We start from the raw sequence: 21478 nt of genomic DNA, 5'->3' as shown, positions 1-21478 counted from the left end.
AGCAACACAAGAGCAAACTAGGATATTTGTTTATGTATTTATTAATTTTGAAATAGAGTCTTGCTATGTTATATCAGCACCCAACTCCAGGGTTCGAATAATTCTACTTCTGTCTCTCTAGTAGGTGGTATACAGACCACAGTACCCAACTCCCAGCACTTGACTTTTTGAAACAAGTCCTGAAATACAAATCAGAGTCCAAGCACACACCCATAACTCCAGCACTTTGGAAACTGAGGCAGGAGAATTAGGAATTCCAAGGACAGAATGAACTTGACAGTGAGGTTGGGGCTACCCTGGGAAAAAGACCATCTCAAAATGACAAAAAGAACAAGAAGAATGGGAGGAGGGGAAGAAAGAAGGGAGATAAGGAGGCAATGAGGAAGCAGGGAGCGGGCATTAGAGGAGGAGGCCACAGCATAGACACCTTTAGTTGGAGAGATGACTGCTCAGCATCTAAGAGCACATACTGCTCCTACAAAGAACCAAGTCCATTACTCAGCACCCACACTGAGTGGTTCACAACCACCTATAACTTCAGCTCGAGGGAAATCAAAACTCTCTTTCAGACCCAAAGCACTCATGTGCATATATCCATACACAGATATGGATATCCACATATCCACATGAGAGAAACACACTGCTCCCATTTGGAGCAGAAAGCAAGAAAGAGTAGGTTCTTTAGACATTCTGACCTCTCTGAGACCACATTACATATACATATTAGTCCAGAAGTCGTAGGCCACCAGAGTTGGAGCCATAACCCCTTCTTGTCAACTTCTAGGCCAGCCACAACAGATCTAGACTAGAGAAAGGTGTGGGTTCTGCCACACACACTATTGACCTGGCATCCCAGAGTCCCTACAACCTACAGAGATGGCCTATCCAAATGTGGGGGTCTTTACAGGTGCCTCGTGTTGGGGGGTGAGGGGTGGCATTGCCATCAATGCAGGAGCCGGCTGAGTGACACTGGTGAGCTGAAGCTGAGCCAGAGAGACTGCTCTGGCCACTGTCTAATGTTAGAGCTCAGCAAGACGTTTTTTTGAAAAGTTCATCATGGGCCATATACTTCCCACCTAAAGAAGATGTGCAGATCCTACTGCTGAACACTCCACACACTTTGAAAGAAATCCTCCTTCCTGTTGGCTAGCTTTCATAGTACTGCATGTGCTACGCAAGCTCTGGGGAGAAAAGTCATCAGCAAGCTTACTCAGCTGTGGACCCTATGTGCTACAAACAGACCTGCCAAGCAATGCACCCACTGGAGTAATAATGGCGTGACCATTCTGGTTGCATTGGAGGCTGTCTCCACCAGAGGGAACCCACTTGTCACTGTAAAGCTGTTCAGTAGCCTTTAGATGGAAACCTAGGCCCTACTGAGAGGCTTCTAGTCTTGTCCTAGATTGGGTAGGGGCTCCTGGGGCCCTACTCCACCACAGTAGAGGGCTGCTAGGGAAAAGAAAGTCACTGTCATTTGTGACGCAGCCACTGAGAAGTTACTCATGAATCAGTAGTGAGCTTCACCGTGGCTCACGAAGCAAAAGGAAGAACAAGCAAATAAAACCTCACAGTGAGATAGGGACCTGGTGGAAGGATAGATAGCGTGGGAAGCTGGGTTGGTGGGGGTAGGAGGAGAGTAAGAGGGAGAGGAAGATGAGAATGCTACATTATATACATATATAAAATGACCCAGAATAAGTCAATTTTAAAAATAATAAATCACTTCCCCCAAAAAAAAACTTGAGGGGAAGATGGCAGGTAGGCGGGAAAGGGGCCGTGATTCACCCCAATATTCACCAGCCCAATGGTGCTTCCTTGCTTCTCTCTAGGGACATGCTGCAGAGCCACTCAGGGTACCTGAGGCTTAGTCATCAGTCTCTAAATCCTAAGCGGCAGTGATCATCTGTGAGGCACAAGCCTACCCACTCTACCCACTGTATTTAGATAAACATCTGACACTGGAATTTTGCTTCCATGGCCTCAATTATTTCACCCTGGAAACTGCTGAGGATCTTTGTAAACTGTGATAGCAAACCCCAGAAAACTACGGGTATAGATAATAACCAGTCAGAGTTAGTCTGAGGAATTGACAGGCTTCTTCCACGTAAGTTCTAAAAAACTCCTCAGAAATCCACATCGTGTGTGTGTGTGTGCACACGCATGTGTGTTTGCATGTATTCTTGTCTGCCTTGAGAGTGTGTGTGCAGATGTGAGGAATGTGTATAGGTAAGAGGTCGCTATCAACTGCCATTCCTCAGGCACTGAATATCTTTGTTTTTTTTTTTTAATTTTTTGTATGCTCATATGCACAGACCTACCCAAGCCAGAGTGTGTGTGTTGCTCATAGAACACCCTCAGAAGTTGCTTGTTATCCTCTACCTTGCTAACACCTAATGCTGCACTAGATACTTCAGACTAGCAGCTTCCTGGTTAATTCTCCTGTCTTCACCCCCACCCCACCTCATCACAGGAGTGCTAGGATTCCAGAGGCAAATCTCCACATCAGGATGTTTTATACAGGTTCTTGGGATCAAAGTCTGATCCTCAGGCTTGTGCAGTCATTGGAGTCATGTCCCTGGCACAACAAAGTGGCTTTTGAGTCAGGGTGTTCCTACCCTACTATCCAGGCTAGCAAGCTCCAAGGATCCTGCAGTCTCCATCACCTCCACTTAGGGCGATTTTTATATCTGTTCTGGAGATGCACTCAAACCCACATGCTTAGCAAGGCAAGCACTTTGCAGAGACATCTCCCCAGACTCTACTTCCTTTGTATGGCTTTTACCCTGCCAACCAGCATTAGTTCTAGCATAAGAATTTCGGATGGCCCCAAGTGAGAAACACAGCTGTCTGATATTTAAATTATTATAACACAGAGGCCTCAGAACTAAGCAAAAAGACAGCTAGACTTTAGATTCAGGGTAACACTAGACCAGTTTTAAGAATGTGAACAGGACAAAGTGGAAGTCTGTAAATGGAATTTTTTAAAATGAGATTCATTAAGAGATTCAGAGAATGATTGTTACTGAACTTGAAACAGGAATTAATTCTGACTAACCAAGAGCCAGAGAGTCCTCAGACATGAGCTCACTGACAGGAGCAGTTTCACAAGCGCACACACTGCGAGTATGCCTAAGGCCTCAATTTAGGAGTCACAGTTGGGAATATTTTATAATTTTCTGATACATATCTCACTCTTCAAGGCTGGCCTTATATTCTCTAGGTAGGGTGCATGATGCTAAACTCCTGACCCCCTGCCTGTGCCTCCTGAGTGCTGGGATTACAGGTGTGCACTTCACTTGGTTTATGCAGACTGGGAATGGAGCCCAGGCCTTCAGCTGTACCAGGCAAGCACTCTACCAACTGGGATGTACTCCTAGCCCCATGATTTAATAATTATAAGACAAAAAAAATCAAATGTCATCATTTAAGCGGAGTTTTCCTTGCCTTTCTTTTTTTTATTTTAAGCAATTAAATTTACTTAGGAAAAGTAAGATTACTTAAGGAAGCAGCACCCAGTTTTAGAGTAACTTAGCACATTTATATGTGAAAAATACAAAATTACTCAATACATCTTTAATACACAAATACATATACAAACATTTTATTCTAATAATATTCTTTATCACTTCAATTTAAACCATTCCATTATGAAAATTTCTTAATTGAAGAGAGAATATTCCTTTAAAACTCTAAATGAAACAGAGCTTTCTCAACTAATTTATAGCCACACAGCCTTTAGAAATACATGATTTTCCAGTTTACAAGTCTTCCCTTTAAAACTGTTACGGCTTGTCATGTTTTTTAAGATAGAAGGCACCAGATACCAGGGAGGGTCACAGAGTGCAGCGTGCTCCAAGCAGGTCTTCGCAGACGCCCACCTATCTCTAAAGTGTCACCAACCTTGCATGAACATACTTGTCCCACTAACTAACATTTCTTCCGTGTGCTTACTTTGTACAATCTACCAAACTCAAAACCAGAAGCTGCACCCACTGCAGGCAGTGCAGACAGCCACCTGCCTGTCAGAAATGCTCATCTTACTCAGGTGGTCTCTCGGAAACTGAGACGTATGTTTAAACAGAATCTCCAGAGGAATTTCGTTCCTTGAATAGTTCCACTGATTTCAGGAACTGAACTGATACGTAAGGCAGGTTGGTCCTTTAGAGCAACTGGACTGCACGCAACCTACAGGGAACATCCTTCATTGTGAAAATGAAGCAGACGTGTGGAAAATGTCGAGTTTCAAAGAACTGAAACAGCTCCTTTTCAGACTAGGCACTGAAACACTTCTACAAAGAACTTGCCAGATTGTCTCTTCACTGTAGAATGTTCCATTAAGCTAAAAAGAAAAGAATACAGAAAATGGTAACTTATCATTTACATCATCTTAATTTCTATACTATAGAGTCTAAGAAGTTGAAATACCCATTATTCACAACACACGTATTTATTCAAGTAATTGGTGCTTGAACTTGAGTTAGAATTCAGGACAGGGCCAACAAAATGGCTCAGTGGAAAAAAGAGTTTGGCACTGACTCTGATGACCTGAGTCAATTCTTGAAACTCACATGTGAAAGGAGATCCAAGTCCTTCAAATGAGACTCTGACCTCCTAACACATACTGTGGCAGTGCACATGTGTGAGCTGTGTGGCAGGGCTTAGTTTTACTTCTGGCACATTCTACTGTGCTCTGTTGAGCAATGCCTCTTCCCAGCCAGTCTACTCTAGACTATTCAATGATGCTCCACCTTCTCCAGTCTTCACCATCTCTACTTTCTCTGTCTCACTTTTCCAGCTACTGACACAGCACCTGAGTGGGGTGGGCTTGAATGTGACTCTGAGGATAATGACAAGCACTCCACGGAAAGACAACCTATAAATAATGCAACAGCACTAAGAAGCTGTAAATAACTATGTTTACACTCATTTATAATGTAAAGATTTTTATTTCTATTTGTGTGTCTGTCTGTGGGTGTGTACACATAAATGCAGTGCCTGGGGAGGCTAGAAAGCTCATAGGATCCCATGGAGTTGGCGTCACAGGCAGTTGTGAGTTGCCTGATATGTCTGAACCAAGCTCAGAATCTTTGAGAGAACCCCAAGCACTCTCAGCTCCTGAGCCTTCTCTCCCACCCCATTATTTTTAATTGAAACGCGGCACACCTCTGTCCCACACCTCACTAAAAAGTCAGCAAATGGTAAAGGGCAAGTGTTCCTAGAAGGAAACCACATGAAAAAGAGATCAAGCAACAGCAGTCGAGTCTTGGTGGCCGTGAAGAAACACAGCTAAGTGTTTCGGTCAGAAGGTGGGAGGGGAGCAACAGAAAGCAGGAATCTGGTTCAAAGCAAATAGAACGTCAGCTATGCAATCGGCCAGCTTCCCTGCATTTTATACAACAGAAAAAGTTAAAAGCCTATTCTCTAAACACAGTAGCAAGAGACGTTCTAGAGAAAATCTGAGGTAGAGTTTTAATGACGTGATCATATCTTATTTAATCATAAAAATATAAACACAGAATATAGATCTATCCAAAATTATGCAGCAGCTATACAAAAGTGGTGGGAAATTTCTGTTTGTTCTGTTGCTGGTGTTTTCTTTTTCCTTTGAAATAAAGGATCATGTAGCCAGGCTGGACTCAAAGTCACTATGGAGTGAAGGATGACCCTGAACTCTTCCTGTATTTGTCTCCCAAATGTGCTTATGGCAAGTGTCACCATGCACCATCAGATGACGGAGGCTGGCCTCTCCGTTCTGGCTAGAATAGCATGCAACTGAGAGGCAAGCACGTGGTGTGGGAGTAGAGATCCTCATCTGTCTTAGTGAGAAGTTTTGCTGCCTGGAATGCCTAAAGCTGGACAGACAAGCAAAGAAATGTGAGAATGATCTATCAAGGACAGGCAAGTTTATAGGCAGTTAACATTTGATCCCACTCCTTCCCAGGGATCTACCGGAAGTCAATGGGTGCTGAGAAAAGGAGAGATGCTTTCTTCAGTGCTGTAGCCACAGGTAGGCTGCTCATAGTCTTATCAAAGTAACTCCTCCCCACAGTCCCGTAAGAACAGAACACACACACACACAGTGGAAGGACACCATTTAGGAAGAGGATGAGGCTCAGCAGGAGTGGAGAGAGACAAGAAAGAGTAATAAGGAATAGATATGATCCAAATGCCTCACATACATGTATGGAAATGCCATCATGAGATGCATTATTATATGTGACTAATATCTGTTAACAAAAAGGTCTTGGGAAAAGAATCAGTTATTTGTTTTTACAGTACCTAGGCACAAGCCCACAAGCTGGTTGCTCACACGTTCTCAGCTGTATTGTGGGCCCCATGTGATTTCCTGGGGGTGAGCAGAGTGGCCAAGGCAGGGGAGACTGCTTTATGTAGCTTTGCAGAGCTAAACCTCAGGCTGTGTCCAAAGATACAACCACAGAAAGTCAAGAAAAATAGCTTTAGGGGTGAATTTACTATGAAGATAACCATTAGGCCACAAGGCCCAAGCAGTTGCTAGAAGCTGGAAGCGCTTCAGGATGTCGTGGGTGGGTAGGGAAAGTCCAGGCATGACCACGAAACATTTTAGCAGGAAGTGTCTAAGGATATCCCAGAATAAAAGCCCGGGATCCCCAGCATTCCAGGAACTTAATGGAACTTCCTATTCTAAATAAATAAACTGGACTTGTACCTATCAAAGATATGCTGACCTTATTCCAAGACTAATATCTGTCATATATGCTCTTAGTCTTGTAAGAAATATAAAGGGCACTAATTCTTTAAAAATTAAAGTAGGAAAATGATTATGAAACATTAACAAAAGCAGCTCACTACCACTCATATAAATTATATACACACACATACATGTACACACATGGTGGGGAGCAGAAAGAAAAGCTGTGATTCACTCTAAAGTATTTTATTTTTCTTAGTTTTATAATGAGAAAAATATTTTTCTAAAGTACATAATTAGATAAAAATGATTTAGCATAAAGAAGAGTGGGATTTGAGGCTGGAGAGATGACTCCGTGGTAAAGCATGCGGTCCTGAGTGCAGACGCAGACCCCCAGCATCCACATAAGAAGGCAGGCCTAGCAACACACACCTGTAATCCCAGCGCTGGGAGACGGAGACAGGAGGATCCTTGGACTTGCTGGCCAGCCAGCCTAGTTAATCAGTGAGCTCCAGATTCAGTGAGTGACTATCTCAAACATAAAGTCAAGAGTAATAAAGGAGGACAACAGATGTCAACCTCTGGCCAGAGGCCTCATACAGAATACAAGAACACATCCACGCACATGGGGAAATGCATGCATGCATACGTGCACACACAGACAAAATGACTTAGAACTCACTATCTAATTTGAGAAAGGAGCCACTGTGATACTCTGAACTCAATAGCTGCAAGATGGTTTTTATCATAACGCATTTCCCAAACAAGGAAACAGGCTCAAAGAGGCCAAGAAGCTCCAAAGTATCCCTCAGCCAGCCATGGAGGAGCCTGGAGACCTGGAACCCAAGTGGTTTGACTCCAGAAGCTGTAGCTCCTTTAGCCCCCTCAAGCAACTCATTCGAGAAACTCTCTTGCAGGTGTGGCCCACCTTTAATCTCAACACTCTAGGTATAAGAAGCAGGTAGAGCACTTTAGCTTTGGGTTAGTCTGATCTACACAGCAAGTTCCAGTCCAGCCAAGGCTACATAAAGAGATCTTGTCTCAAAAGAGAAAGAAGGAAGGGAGGGAGAGAGGAAGGGTGGGAAGAAGGGAGGAAGGGAGGCAGGCCTGCCCCACATTTGGCTATCCCAAGAATAAGAACACCATGAAACACTGGTGCTGCTCATACACACCTGGACTACAGAGCAGAGCAGCTAAGTCGCTCCATCCTCCTGAGAAACGCTGTGCAGAGAAATGAGGCTCTCGCACTGTTCACTGTCTTCGGGAACTCTAAAGAAAAAAGGCAACAGTTAACACAGCTTTAGAACTAAAAAGAAACCTCAGAAAGGTCCCGCTCCCCTATCTCAAGCTGGAAGGTCACCATACAGTTAGTGGTAGAACCAACTGTTTCCCTCATGTTTTTGAAGCACAATACAAAACTTTTCTCTCTTAAAAAAAAGAAAGAAAGAAAGAAAGAAAGAAAGAGAGAAAGAAAGAGAGAAAGAAAGGAGCTTAGAAAAGAGCATATAAGACAGTGTTAACATATTCTATTATGAACTGCACCCAAACCAGCTTTCTACATTTAAATTGCAGACCATCAATAAGTATTCTCCTTTTACCTGTGAACCAAAACATTTCCTTTCTAAAAATTAGCAGTAGAAAAATTGCTTCATCATCCTAAGGATCCAAACGAATTTCTTTTCTCCTAATACAATATGAATTATATAATTTATTCTTTCAACAATTCCTGTCAAAGTCCCTAAAGCTAGATGGCCACTGTGGTGATTCCCCGCTCACTGAGCTAACCCATCACTGTTGTCTTTGAGACAGGCTCTTCCTCTGTAGCCCAAGCTGGCTCCAATCTCCGAATCCTACTGATCTTCCCGAGTTGCTGAGATTAAAGAAAAGCATAGCCACGCCCAGATGCAAACATAGAAAATCTATGCTGTGATCCCAGTGTTCAATAAGTACGGCAAGAAGATCAAGAAGAGTTCAGGGCCAGCCAGGGTTACAAAGTAAAAGTAGCTCAAACAAACAAACAAACAAAAAATAAAAACAAGGGCTGCTGATGGCTTGGTTGGTAAAGTACTTGCCCCAAAGCGTGAGGATCTCCCTTCATCCACATTAAAAAAAAAAAAAAATAACAACTCAAGGCAAGACAGATGGATCCGTGGGCCTCACTGTCAGCCAGCCTAGTCAAACTGGTCCAGGCTACCCAAACTGGCCAGTACCAGTACAATACTAAAAACTAAGGTGGAATGTGATTAGGGAAGACAGTTGACATGGGCCTCTGGTCTCCACTCATGCATGTACACAACACATGTAGGTTCATGCAGACACGAATGAATGAACACACACACAAGCTTAAAAATGTTATGGGATAAAACATACCTCTGAATTCGATGTTTTCTGCATATAAAGGCAAAAACTCTTCTGATTCCTACCATCACAGGATCCCAATTATTATAATGGCATAGGAGAGTAACAATAAAAAATGAAAAAAACACAGGGATAGCGCCTGCAAAAAATAACCAAGAAAACTGCACCTAAAACAAAAGATTAAAATAAAACCTCAAAATTATCATTAAGGCAATGTTTTACCTTCAATGTACATTAAAATACAAAGAAGACAGGCTAAACACTGATAATATGTTATAAAGTATTACTATATAAGAGGATTCAGGACATCCATTTACAATTCTATTTACCTAAATAACCAACAGCCATATGTAATGCTCTAAAGGGAAGATGGGCAATAGAAAAGCAACAAAGGTATGCCAATAGTTACTAGGCATGCTGCCCAGAGAACAGGAATGTCCACAAATGGAGTTTCTGGGTCCCACACCATGTGATGCTCATTTCCTCTGTCATGGTCATCCCCTGCTTACAAATGGAGTTTTCTTCCTCTATTTCCCACACCATCTTCAAAATTTCACATTTGAAAATAAACATTATGCATGTTACAGCTGTCTAACACAGTGTTACATTATAGTTCTTAGTGTTAAATCCAAGAGAAACCACTTAAGACAACTTTGCAAGCCTTTAGTGTGTGAATCCAACTAAAGTATCCAAAACCACTTTCTAAGCAGCCTGCACTGAGCCCTGAGGTTGATGAGGGATGGACACAAACACTGGTGATCTGGGTTACAAAGGGAAACAGCCGCTCCTAGTTGCTAAATGAGGAAGATGCATTCGTCCTCTTCTGAGAGTTGCAAAGAAAGATAAGGGATAAAAGAGATGGCTCAAGAAAGTGCTTGACTCATGACCATAAAGAATTAAATTTGATCTCTAGGATCCTAATAAAAGTTCTGGAGACCCCAAAAACACAAATAAAAACCTTGGGCAAGGTGGTGTACACCTGCCCTAGCCCTGGGCAGTGGAGACCCAAGGATCTCTCAACCCCACAGGTCTACTTAGAAAGGTCCAGGGAGAGAGACTGTCTCAAACTAGTTGGCTAGCACCTTAGGAACAACACTCAATTCTGCCCTTTGGCCTCCACATGTGCACACACACACATGTGCACATATGTACTCATCCAAACACACACATGTACAGAAAAGAAAGGAGATAAAGGAGAGTCTTCATAGGCAAAACTCCCTCTGCTGGAAAGCGCATGCTGGCCCATTTAACACCACCATGAAAACAGAAAAGTTTCAGGACAGTGATGTGTTTGGTGAAGGCTTTCAAAGAAAACACACACACACACAAAACCCAAAGCCTCCAACAGTGTTTAACGTGCAGCCTCTTTTGCACAGTATATACACACAGAGGTTAAGTGACCGTAGAACGCTCACCCAAGAACGAGTACTCATTAAGAGAAACTAAGAAGCCTGCATTCAGACGTCGCGGTATTGACGAACTGTAGCATTTTTTGAATGATTACCAGAACATCTAATAATCTAGGAATTTTGGCACAGAACTGTTTTGCAAAGACTTATATAGTTATGTGCATATGTGTGCTCCTGAGTGTAGGTATGTGCATATGTGTGCTCCTGAGTGTAGGTATGTGCATATGTGTGCTCCTGAGTGTAGGTATGTGCATATGTGTGCTCCTGAGTGTAGGTATGTAGCTGCTGGTAGAGGCCAGAAGAGGATGTTAGATCTCCTGCAGCTGGTTATAAACTGCCTGATGGAAACTGAACCCAAGTCCTCTGTAAGAGCAGCAAGTGCTCTTAACATTGGGCTATCTCTCTAGCTCTATAGTATGATTTTTAAATAATGAATATACACATCACAAAGACTATTTTGCTTTTATCCTTGAGCTATACAAATACCTAAAGAAAAACAGCATTAAAATAAGACTATTAGAACACACTATAAACCTTGTAACTTTCAAATATTCCCCTTTTTCAAACTGTATCAATGTAACACATGCATGTACACTATGATTACTTATGACTTAAAATATTCAAAATCTAAATCAGAGTAAGTGGCTGTAGGCAAAGGTGCACCTCTCCCCTCCGCCACCCTTAGAAGCACTAAAGAACCCTTTTCCACAGGGTGTGGGGTCACATGCCTTTAATTCCAGAACTTTGGAGGCAGAGGCAGAGGCAGGCAGATCCCTGTGAGTTCAAGGCCAGAAAAGAACAGAAAACAGCTCCTAACTGATGTGGGTGTAGGTGTACCCGGATACATGGTGTGCCCATGAGTGTAGATGCCAGAGGTCAATGGCTGTCTTTCCTTAGACGCTGTTTTTTGAAGCAGTCAGTTACTGACCTCGGACTCTCCCTGTGGCTAAGTGGGCTAGTCTGTGAGCCCAGGATTGCTCCTGTCCCCACCTTCCCCAGCATTACAAGCACACAACAATACTCCCAGCATTTTTTTTCACATAGATTCTGGGGATCAAGCTCAGTCCTCAAGTTTGTGGAGGCCCCTCCTCAGCCGCTACTATTTATGTTTCTATGTACCAGAGGCTCTCTTACGGAGAGAGGCATGAAGCATTGTCCGCATCTCCCTCCCTTATTACTGACATATTCCTAACCATCACTAGGTCTCCTCAGTACCGTCCTGCAGTATCTCATAAACTTACCTTTTGCATGCACATGTCGGCTATGATGGAGAGAGGTATCGTAAGGCTTAGTGCAAGAGTGCCTATCAACGATGAGGTAAGAAAGCAGCCCCTGACAAGAAGAAAGGAAACATAACTTCTACATTGAAACACCATTGAATGAACTGAGCCAACATTTCATGTCCTATAACATGTGCTTGAGAGGGGAACACTGAGGACAGACAGAAATACAAAAATAATAGCTACTAAAATGACTCCAAAGCTGTTCTTGACTATTAAAAATATGGAATTATAAAGTGTTCTGGATGCTTTATACTATTTATGAGATCTACTTGCATATATTATTCAACTTTGGATATATAGTTTATATTTCAATAATTTAAAATATTACTGAGCAGAGTTTTTAGTTTTGTGCTGATACCTAACAAAACTACATTATCTTTCTTTAGATTAAAAAAATATTTTTTTTATTTTTGTGGATTTGCTACATTATCTTTCTTTAGATTAAAAAAATATTTTTTTTTATTTTTGTGGGTTTGTATATGTGAATGCAGCATCTTTAGGGATCAGAAGAGGAAGTGGGATCCCTGTGAAGCTGGAGTTACAGGCAATGGGTGCTGGGAACTGAATTCAGGTCCTCTGCAAGACCAGTATGCACTCTTAAATACAGAGACATTGCTCCAGCTTCCAAAACAGCATTATTAAAATTGAACTCACACATCAACTTTAAGAAACTGAGAAGCTTGTGCCACAAGGCCCATCTCTTAAATCTTCAATCTGAGAACCAGCTCTAAGTCTAAGACTATAATGGAAGTCTTACAAACTCCATATGGGATGTTGTACTCAAATGTACTTTAAACTTACTGTCATTAAAAGAGAAAAATTGTAACATATGCTAAGATCTCAAGTTAATTCATTCATGATTTCCAGATCTGGCTCATTCATTTGCAGTGTATTGAATATAAACAATCCTTTGAACAACCAAATATGTCCACACTCCTCCCTAAGTAAGCAATTCCAGAGTCCACTAAGAATCCAGGACTCACACTGGCATTCCCAGCTGCTATGTTTGAATGTGCACTCCATCCATGTTTGGATGTCCTTTCATTTGTATAACACTACTCTTTGTATGGTGTGCACACGTGTGCATGTGTAGGCCAGAGGCCAGCATCCACTCCAATTCCCTCTTCACCTACCTTCCAGACCAGCTCTCCCACTGAACCTAGAGCTCACTGGCTCAGCTAGGCTAGGTGGCAAGTGGGTTCCATGGCTGACTTCCTCTCTGTGCTCCCATTTTACTGTTAGAGATGCATGCCACTCTGCCTAGAGATCCAAACTCAGACCCTCAAGTGTACAGCAAGAACTTTATCAACTGAGCCATCATCCCAGTCCCCAAATCTGCACTTTAAAATTAAAAGTCTTTTATTTTTTGACAGTTCCATACATGTCAGCCAACACCTTGAAAGCATTTTTAAAAATTTAAATGATTTGTATTGTCCTACTTAGCTTCCACTGTCAACTTAATACAGCCAAAAGCACGGTTCTCAACCTTCCTACTGCTATAACCCTTTAACACAGTTTCTCATATTGTAGTGACCCCCAACCATAAAATTATTTCATTAATAACTTGATAACTATAATTTGCTATGGTTATGAACTGCAGTGTAAATATCTAATATGCAAGATATCTGATATGTGATTCCTGTAAAAGGGTCATTTGACCCTGAAAGACTTGAGAACTGCTGGCTTAGAGTCATCTGAGGGAGTCTGAATTGGATTGGACTGGCCTGTGTCATGACTGTTACGAGATTGTCTTAATTGATGATTAGTGTGGGAGGGCCTGCTCCGACTTCCTCAATGTTGGGCTGCAACCTGAGGGATAAGCCAATAAGCCCTGCACTAAGTCACTTCTGGCCAGTGTTTTCTCACAGCAGCAGAGGGAACAAAGAGTATTCACTCACATATTTGTATTTGTTCATTTAGTAAAAGACACTTCTGAGCTTCTTTCTAAATGTCCTCCTTGCAATGGGCCCACAAAAATTAAAATCAAAGTCCATCTGTGCTCTATCGGAGTAAGTATATTCAATTACAAGTATGTATATGGAAGGGGAGTGCACACACAGAAAGGACCATCAGAACTCAGAAGACCCAGAAATCTCCAAACTGCTCAAAAGTCGGCACACTGACAATGAATGAACCCCAGAGAAGTAAGAGAGCCTACCATAGCCACAGAAACTCGGACAGAACTGTTCCGATGAGGCCGTTGATAATGATACACAACAGTACCACTTTACTGGGAAACTCGAAGTCCTCAAAGCCAGTATAATGCAGCAAAAAGAACCCTGGCCATAAGAGCAGCAGGTTAAACAGACCTACGAAACCTGAGGATAAAAGAGACACGTTCAAATCATGACTGACTTCAGTTTTCCAAACTTAACAACACTATGAGAAACTTGAGATCTCCCAAGGGGCTTCAGTGAGTTGTTTAATTGGAGCAGGTGTTGGTTGGTTTGAATATTAGTTTCTACAAACAGATCAATAGCAGGAAAATACACCATCAAGCACCTGGTGACTGTTAACTGCAGTTTGGCTGGGGAGCCGGCTCAGCCAGTAAAGTACTGCTGCTCAAGAATGAGTGTAACCCTCAGCAGGCACATGAGTGTAACCCTGTGCAGGCACATGAGTGTAACCCTGTGCAGGCACATGAGTGTAACCCTCTGCAGGCACATGAGTGTAACCCTCTGCAGGCACATGAGTGTAACCCTCTGCAGGCACATGCTGCACACTTGTACTCAGCTCTGGGGACATGCACACATGGCTCCCTAGACCCCCTGGCCAGTCAGTATTGCTGAACTGTGAACTTCTGAAAGTTAAGTGAGAGTGCTTGAAAAACTAAGATCACGTGGAGAAGGACAAATGCCCCCACAGTCTCTCAAAGAATGACCTGTAGATTTATAATGTCAAGTAAATCGCCTAAAAGGCTAAACATGTACTTGCCAAAGAACATTGGAATATCCAATTTATCTTCTCTGTCTACCTTCCTCTTGATCATCACAATGTAGACAGCATAGAACATAGCTCCAGCAAGGGACCAAATGGAACCTGTAAAAACCAACCCATGATTCCAACTGTTGTCTCTATTCATGAACTCATTCAACATACCCTACTGCATACATATACTGAAAGTCTGATAATACATGGATACTAAATAAAGAAATGAGCATGCACAGATGAAAACAAAAACTAACTCCTTCCATCCAGATCCTCCCACAGGATAGGAAGGGACTGAATGGATAAACAAATATAAGCAAAGGCATTTGCCTCAGTGACCTAACCAAATACCCACACAACGTCTAACAGTGGAAGTCAGATAAGCGACAGTTTGCCTTTATTTTGAAGCACACACTTCCTTTTTTTCTCTACATCAGTGATTCCCAACCTTCCTAATACAGTTCCTCATGCTGTGGTGACCTCCAATCATAAATTCATTTTGTTGATACTTCATAACTCTAATTTTGTAATTTGTGTTGTAAGTCATACTGTAAATATCTGTGTTTTCTCATGGTCTTCCATGGCCTCTGTGGCAGCTCACAGGTTGAGAAACAGCTGCTCTACCTGAAGCACTTTGACACATGCTACTGTACAATGTTAGATGCTCTTTCTATCTCTAAATCACGGCTTGCTCTTGTTCTTCCCATCCTTCCGTATGAACTCACAGACTCTCCACCACTACATGCATAGGGTCCCATGTCTTCCATCTAACATCCTCTTTCTATTCCGCTAAGTCTCCATTGATTTGTCTTCTGTGTTAGAGAACGGAGCATTTGCTAATGCTACATAAAGTATTATGGGTTGAGGAGACAGCCCGCAAGCATGAGGACATGAGTTTGGATCCCCATGACCCACATCAAGTCAGACATAAAGGCGCTGCATCTTTAATCCCAGAACTCCTGCAATGAGATGGGGACAGAGACAAGAGACTCCCAGGACGTTTACAAGCCAGCAGCCAGGCAGACACAGCGACAAATAACAAAAAAATCCTATCGAAAACATGGAGGAAATCAAGGGCCATCATCTGAGGTTGTCCTCCGATCTCCACACAAGCATTGTGTTACATATGCACACCCACACATACACAAAACACACACCATATATCCAAACAAACATTAAAAATATGTCATTAATTTCTTCTCCAGTGGCTTTATTTTATAATTCTCATACCTTATTTTAAAGCAAGAACTCTTTAAAAACTACAAACATATAATGTATGCATATAATTGGTTCAAAATGTACAATATAATGTGAATCTCACCGTGTGTGAATACTCTCTGCCTTGATTAACTCAAGTTCAATAACCCTTATTTAAGCCGTCAAAAACAATTCAACAATGTGCCAAGTGACCATACTCAATAGTTTAATCTACTCAGAAGAACAATATTTAAGTCTATTTTTATTATTATCAAAAATTTTAAAGCCTGTTAACAAAATCTTGTACTCAAAAAACAAATGTATATTGTGTTTCATATACACAAAGCGACTCTGGTTCAGAAAGAGGAGATGTAGGTCAAAGCACAGGTGACTAGACAGTAACCACAAAGAGTTTGGAAAACACTGCTCTATTCTATCAACTTCAATATCTAGAGAAGTTAACTAATTTGGGCTCTAGTTACCTTTGTGTTTGGTAAATGTAGGCAGTGGATCAAAATTGAATGTTTTCTATAATAGTGACTGCTAAGAAAAGGAACAAGAGTAGATGTGAAAGCTAGTGGGTAAAAGTAAGAAATGCAGGCACGGGGGAGGGAGCAGAAACTGAGGGAATGGCCAACCAATAACCAACCCACAAAACTTGAGACCCATCCAATGGAGGTTAGAGAAATATCCTGGTGTCAATCCCTAAGACTACTAATGACACTCTATTAGACTTACAGACAGGATGTTGTCCTCTGAGAGGCTCCACCCAGCAGCTGACTCAGACAGATACAGACAACTACACCAATCCTACAGCCAAGCAGTGGATGGAGCTTGGGGACTCTTATGGAAGGATAGGAGGAAGGATTGAGGTCCCTAAGGGGATAGGAACTCCATAGGTATATCAACAGAGTTAACTAATCTGGACCCTTGGAGCTCTCAGAGACTAAAACACCAACCAAAGAACAAACATGGGCTGGGCCTAGGGCTCCCCACACATATGTAGCAGATGTAAAACCTGACCATCATGTGGGACAACTGGAATAGAGGCTATCCCAAAAGCTGTTGCCTGTCCATGGGATAAGTTCTTCTAGCCTCAGTGGGAGAGGATGAGCCTAGCCTCAGAGACTCGATGTGCCAGGGTTGGGGGGATAACTAGGGGGTACACCACATGCTCAGAGGAGAAGAGGAGGGGGAGTGGAGAAAGGATTGTGGCAGGGGGTGACCAAAAGGTGGGCAGTAAGCGGGATGTGAAGTGAATAAGTAAAAATAATAATATAAAATAAATAAATGAATTTTTTTAAAAAGAGAAGACCTTCCTAGATTAGGGCATTAAATCAGTGAAAGGCTGACTTCTTACTCTACTTTAAAAATATAGGGACTTACTTTCTATCCCACATTCATTCTGTTCAAACCTATATTCTTAGTACAGTGTGCTTGCAAATTATTGGACTTGTGATTAAATAATAAATACGACTCTCTAAAAAAAGTATGACACCAGGATATTTCTCTAACCTCCAAGTATCTCCCACAAGATGCTTTCTACTTCAACAATTACTTACCTCACCCTGGAATTCCCTGACAAGCACTATTTTAGTACCTATATCACTAGCCATAAGTTAAAGCAATGCTATGGATCATCAGAGAAAAAGCAGCAACATCAATCACATCAGGAAATATTACTGTCATGATATTACTACCAATTTGGACAGCATCAATTTAAGTAGAAAGAATTCTAGACAAAACCCAACTCAAATGGAGAAACACTGTACAAGATAAATGAGCTGAACCCTCCATAATTGTCAAAGTCATAGAAGACAAATAAGACTGCATTAGGACTCCTACTGAAAGGACATTAGGGACCAAGAAAACAAAATAAAAATCAATAAACGATTCCAGGCCACTAAAAAACACTGTGGGAAAAGATGGCTATATTAAGAATGGGTCTATAGCTCATATTATCAAAAATTAAGTGTACACTATAGTAGTAACTGCTCATGAAAGATACAAAAGTAGATGAGAAAATAAGTAGGTAATGTTAACTCTTGATTTTTGCAATTGCTCTGTGGTTATATAAGTTCACATCTGGAGAATTTGGGTGAAGGTCATATAAGAATTCTATTAACAGCCCTTTTTTTGTATCACTTACAAAGGAAAAGTTAAATTGGAAAAAAAAAAAACAGCTTCTTAAAAGACCCTGTTACTGGGTCAGCAAAGGGCCTCAGCCAGTGGAGAAGTGCTTGCTTGCAAGTCTGCAACCCTGAATTCAATCCCTGGGACCCACAGGGAAAGGATAGATTTGATTCTTATGGGTTGTCCTCTGACCTCCACACGCAAGCTGTACAACACGCACATGCACACACACACACACACACACACACACACACACACACTGCACACACACACGTGTGTGCGCACACACACACATACACACACACATGAAATAAATGTAATAAAGCTAAGTTCGCGCCCTGCCCACGCTGGGTGTGCATGTACCTGTATGCACTGTAGAAAGCACAAAGCTCACCTAAATGCCGTAGCAGAGCAGTTAGGTTCTTACCTATTGTGTCTCTTCCTGTGGACTTCTCAGACCCAGAGAGGTTCACCAACACCACGCCTCCAATGCTATGAGAGCAACACTCATTAATGATGAGCAAAACAGTAAGCTCCTAAGAGACTAATCATCTAGATTAAAAACTAAGAACTCATCTTAACTTTGGGTAAAACTGTCTGAGAATTTAGTGATTTCATCGATAAGTGCTCATGAGCTCATCAGCACAGTGTAGTGGAGCTGCACGGACAGCTAATCCTCACAAATGCACAGTGATGACTTACAGGGAGGAATTCTTACTACCCGCCCATGTTTGCACAGGAAACTAAAAGAGGTAAGGCGTCTTGACCAAGACCACGTACAGAGCTGGAACACAGGCAGCCTGGCCCCAGAGCCCATAAGGCTTACATGTCTTTTAGTTACCCCTTCTCCCTAAGAAGGGGTAATTGGTTAGCCTTTGCCAAACCCACAGAAAGCTGGAGAGCACTCTTCCTGCAGGTGAAACCTAACAGAAAAGGCTGTCGGGCACACTTGCCAGGCCTGTCAACCACATGGTTTTAATGGGCAAAAGGAAGACAACTGAAAGCTGTTGAGAAGCCAGAGGACACTGACTCGTCTGTTACTTGTTGAGAATCTAGAGTGAGCAAAACAGTGTGCAAACAAGAAGAGTGGTTCTGAGCTTCAAAGAGCCTGCACGGCCTTTCAACTTCTGGGGAGCTCATTAGTTGTGTAGTCCAATTCTCCTGCCTACTACCCAAAGGACTCCGACACACTGAGGAGTGGTAGAGAAAGAGAGGGTTGCTTCCCCTTACGGACTACTGCAATGAGAAGTTAAACAGAATGCTCCTTACACTGCGTCTTACTCTTAGCATCAGGTTCCCTGCTCTGACCACAGTTTGGAGTAGAGTCAGCTGTTGTTTCCCAGTTCCCACAATACAACAGAAACCAGTTCTCCTCCAGAGGCTGGTGCCATGAAGGTGCCTAAATACACTGAGCACAAGCTGTTCTTTGAAACAGTTTAGAAGTTTGACCTCATCCGTCTACATAACAGTCCTGTGAGACAAATTCTACTGTGTTCTCCAGTTTACAGAGGAGGAAACAGGCTAGAGGTTTTCAAGTAATGTACAGGATCTCAAAACCAGTAATAGAAGTGAGACTGGATCACAGACAGCGAGATTTCTGAGCTCATCAAATGTTTTTCAAGGCTGTAGCTATATTAGATTCTATGTGCAGAAAAAACAAACAAACAAAACCCCTCAATCTCATTAAGGTCAATTCAAAATAAAGTCTTAAATAGTGCTTGTCGGAGTATTATTAAGAGTAAAACTGCCCACACACAAAGTAAATTTCAATTATCTTAAATTACAGCTCACACTTCATTTTTTAAAGGACGGAAGTAACTTCTTTTGACTTGTGGGACATGTGGTTTCTCTTACAACTCCACTGCCCCATGACAGCCACAGATGATAAATAAATGAATAAAAGTGACTGTGTTTTAATGAAACTTTATTTATGAACTTGCAGGCAGCTGACTTTAGTTTCCTAGTTTCCATTCTTAACCTACTTTAACATGAAGTAATATTCTGTCAAAGTACTTGCAAGTTCAGCATTTTATATCCATTCCTTTCTTTATCACATGATACTAAGAAAACTTGTATCACATGGCACTGTTAAAACTTAGCATATATTTCTGGTAAATTTAAACCTCATTTACTTCTTCAGGATAAATAGACTATATTTCCAAAATACAATATGTTTGGTTAAAATACTAGTCATGCATACAGAACAATATATCCCGGGTAGTTATGAAGACTAAATGTACATTAGTTGGGTCAACCAGAGTATCCCTGAAACAACGTCAATCAGCTCCCTTGTATCCACAAGCTGTAATATACAATACAATAAGAGTGATCAGTCTTCTACACTGGCCAAATTCAAGTCCCTAGAAACTTTATAGACCAAGCAGAAAGCTGTGGCCTTCCTAACTGCAGTAGGGCACAGGGGAGCAGAACTCTGACTCAGTCTCACCACCACAAAGAGACAGTTTCATCATTAAGTGCTTCTGCTACCTCCTTTGCTGTCTCATTTTCCAAAAATAGCTGCTTTGTCAAAGTAAAGCATCTCCTTTGAGGACTGTCTACCGGAAAAGCCCTCTGCTAGGCTATTGGCCACACACAGACTATGAAGCCAAGTTTCCGCCTTTAAAAATGTACAGCCCAACAGAGAAGACGGGAGAAACCAGCTCACAGTTACATATGAAAGCCTGAAATGTAGTTATTAACAATGTGGCTGCTGTGCCCTGAGCTAAAACTGCCAGATGAATTAAACAGAAAGTGAAAGATCACTACAGGCTAAAATAACTGGGAAAGATTCAATTTGGTCTCAAAAAAAGAACAAAGAAAAAGAAAAAAAACAAAGAAAAGAACAAAGAGAAAGCAACATAAAGAGGGGATTTGTATCAGGAAAAGAGACAGACGACTGAATGCTAAATGTGAAAGTGAGTCCAACACTTAGTAGTTTTCCAGTCAGTGAGGACCAGTGAATGGGCACCTCAGCTGTCCTGAGAGCTGTCCCTCCAGCTACCTTGGGGACACAGGGCTAAACATCACCATGGCCACAGAAAGCCTTCTTTGGTCTCATCTTTCTTTGTTTCTCCATAGTAACATAAATTAGATTGTTCCAATATCATATTTTAAAGACCTTATTTATGTTTGTGTCTACACAGGTGTATGTGTGCATACTTTTACATATGCATGCTTGCATGCAATGAGAGGCCAGAAGGTGTTGGATCTGTCAGGGAAGACACTATAGGCTTTGTGGAATAGTCAGTTTGATGCATGGGTGTTTGAATCTGAACCCCAGTCCTCAGGATTGTCCTAGTAAGCTCTCTCAACTGCGGAGCCATCTTTCCAGTCCAAATACCATATTTCTAAGCAGAGTAAACAAGCATATGTTATTCTTACCTTAAAATTACAGCTAATAGTTTAGAGAGGGTAAACCTGTCTCCGCTGTTACTCGGAAATACAGCTGCAAGGATTAAAGTAAAAAGTCCTACAGGGAGGAAGAGAAGGGCCGGAGAAGC

The 21478-nt window shown here is 41.8% G+C and overlaps 1 protein-coding gene across 4 annotated transcripts in view; it reads right to left on the bottom strand.

Annotated features, from left to right (window-relative positions):
• Positions 1–3420: 3420 nt before the first annotated feature.
• Slc35f5 (solute carrier family 35 member F5) overlaps positions 3421–21478 on the bottom strand; it is a 33946-nt gene continuing 15888 nt past the window's right edge. For 2 of the 4 annotated variants that reach the window (XM_031380878.1, XM_031380884.1), the window contains exons 9-16: positions 21360–21447; positions 18406–18470; positions 14655–14759; positions 13879–14038; positions 11679–11769; positions 9041–9195; positions 7843–7939; positions 4187–4339 (exon numbers count right to left, since the gene is read on the bottom strand). In XM_031380878.1, coding sequence (XP_031236738.1) covers positions 7864–7939; positions 9041–9195; positions 11679–11769; positions 13879–14038; positions 14655–14759; positions 18406–18470; positions 21360–21447 — 740 coding nt within the window. In that variant the 3' untranslated portion in view covers positions 4187–4339; positions 7843–7863. Of the gene's footprint in view, positions 4340–7842; positions 7940–9040; positions 9196–11678; positions 11770–13878; positions 14039–14654; positions 14760–18405; positions 18471–21359; positions 21448–21478 lie in introns of all 4 variants that reach the window. The other 2 variants (XM_031380872.1, XM_031380881.1) reach the window with 2 other exon arrangements.

This window comes from Mastomys coucha, unplaced genomic scaffold (assembly GCF_008632895.1).
Source record: "Mastomys coucha isolate ucsf_1 unplaced genomic scaffold, UCSF_Mcou_1 pScaffold1, whole genome shotgun sequence".
Classification (NCBI taxonomy): Eukaryota; Metazoa; Chordata; class Mammalia; order Rodentia; family Muridae; genus Mastomys; species Mastomys coucha.
The sequence above is the reverse complement of the archived record's forward strand: the minus strand, read 5'-3'. Positions and strand labels throughout refer to the sequence as shown.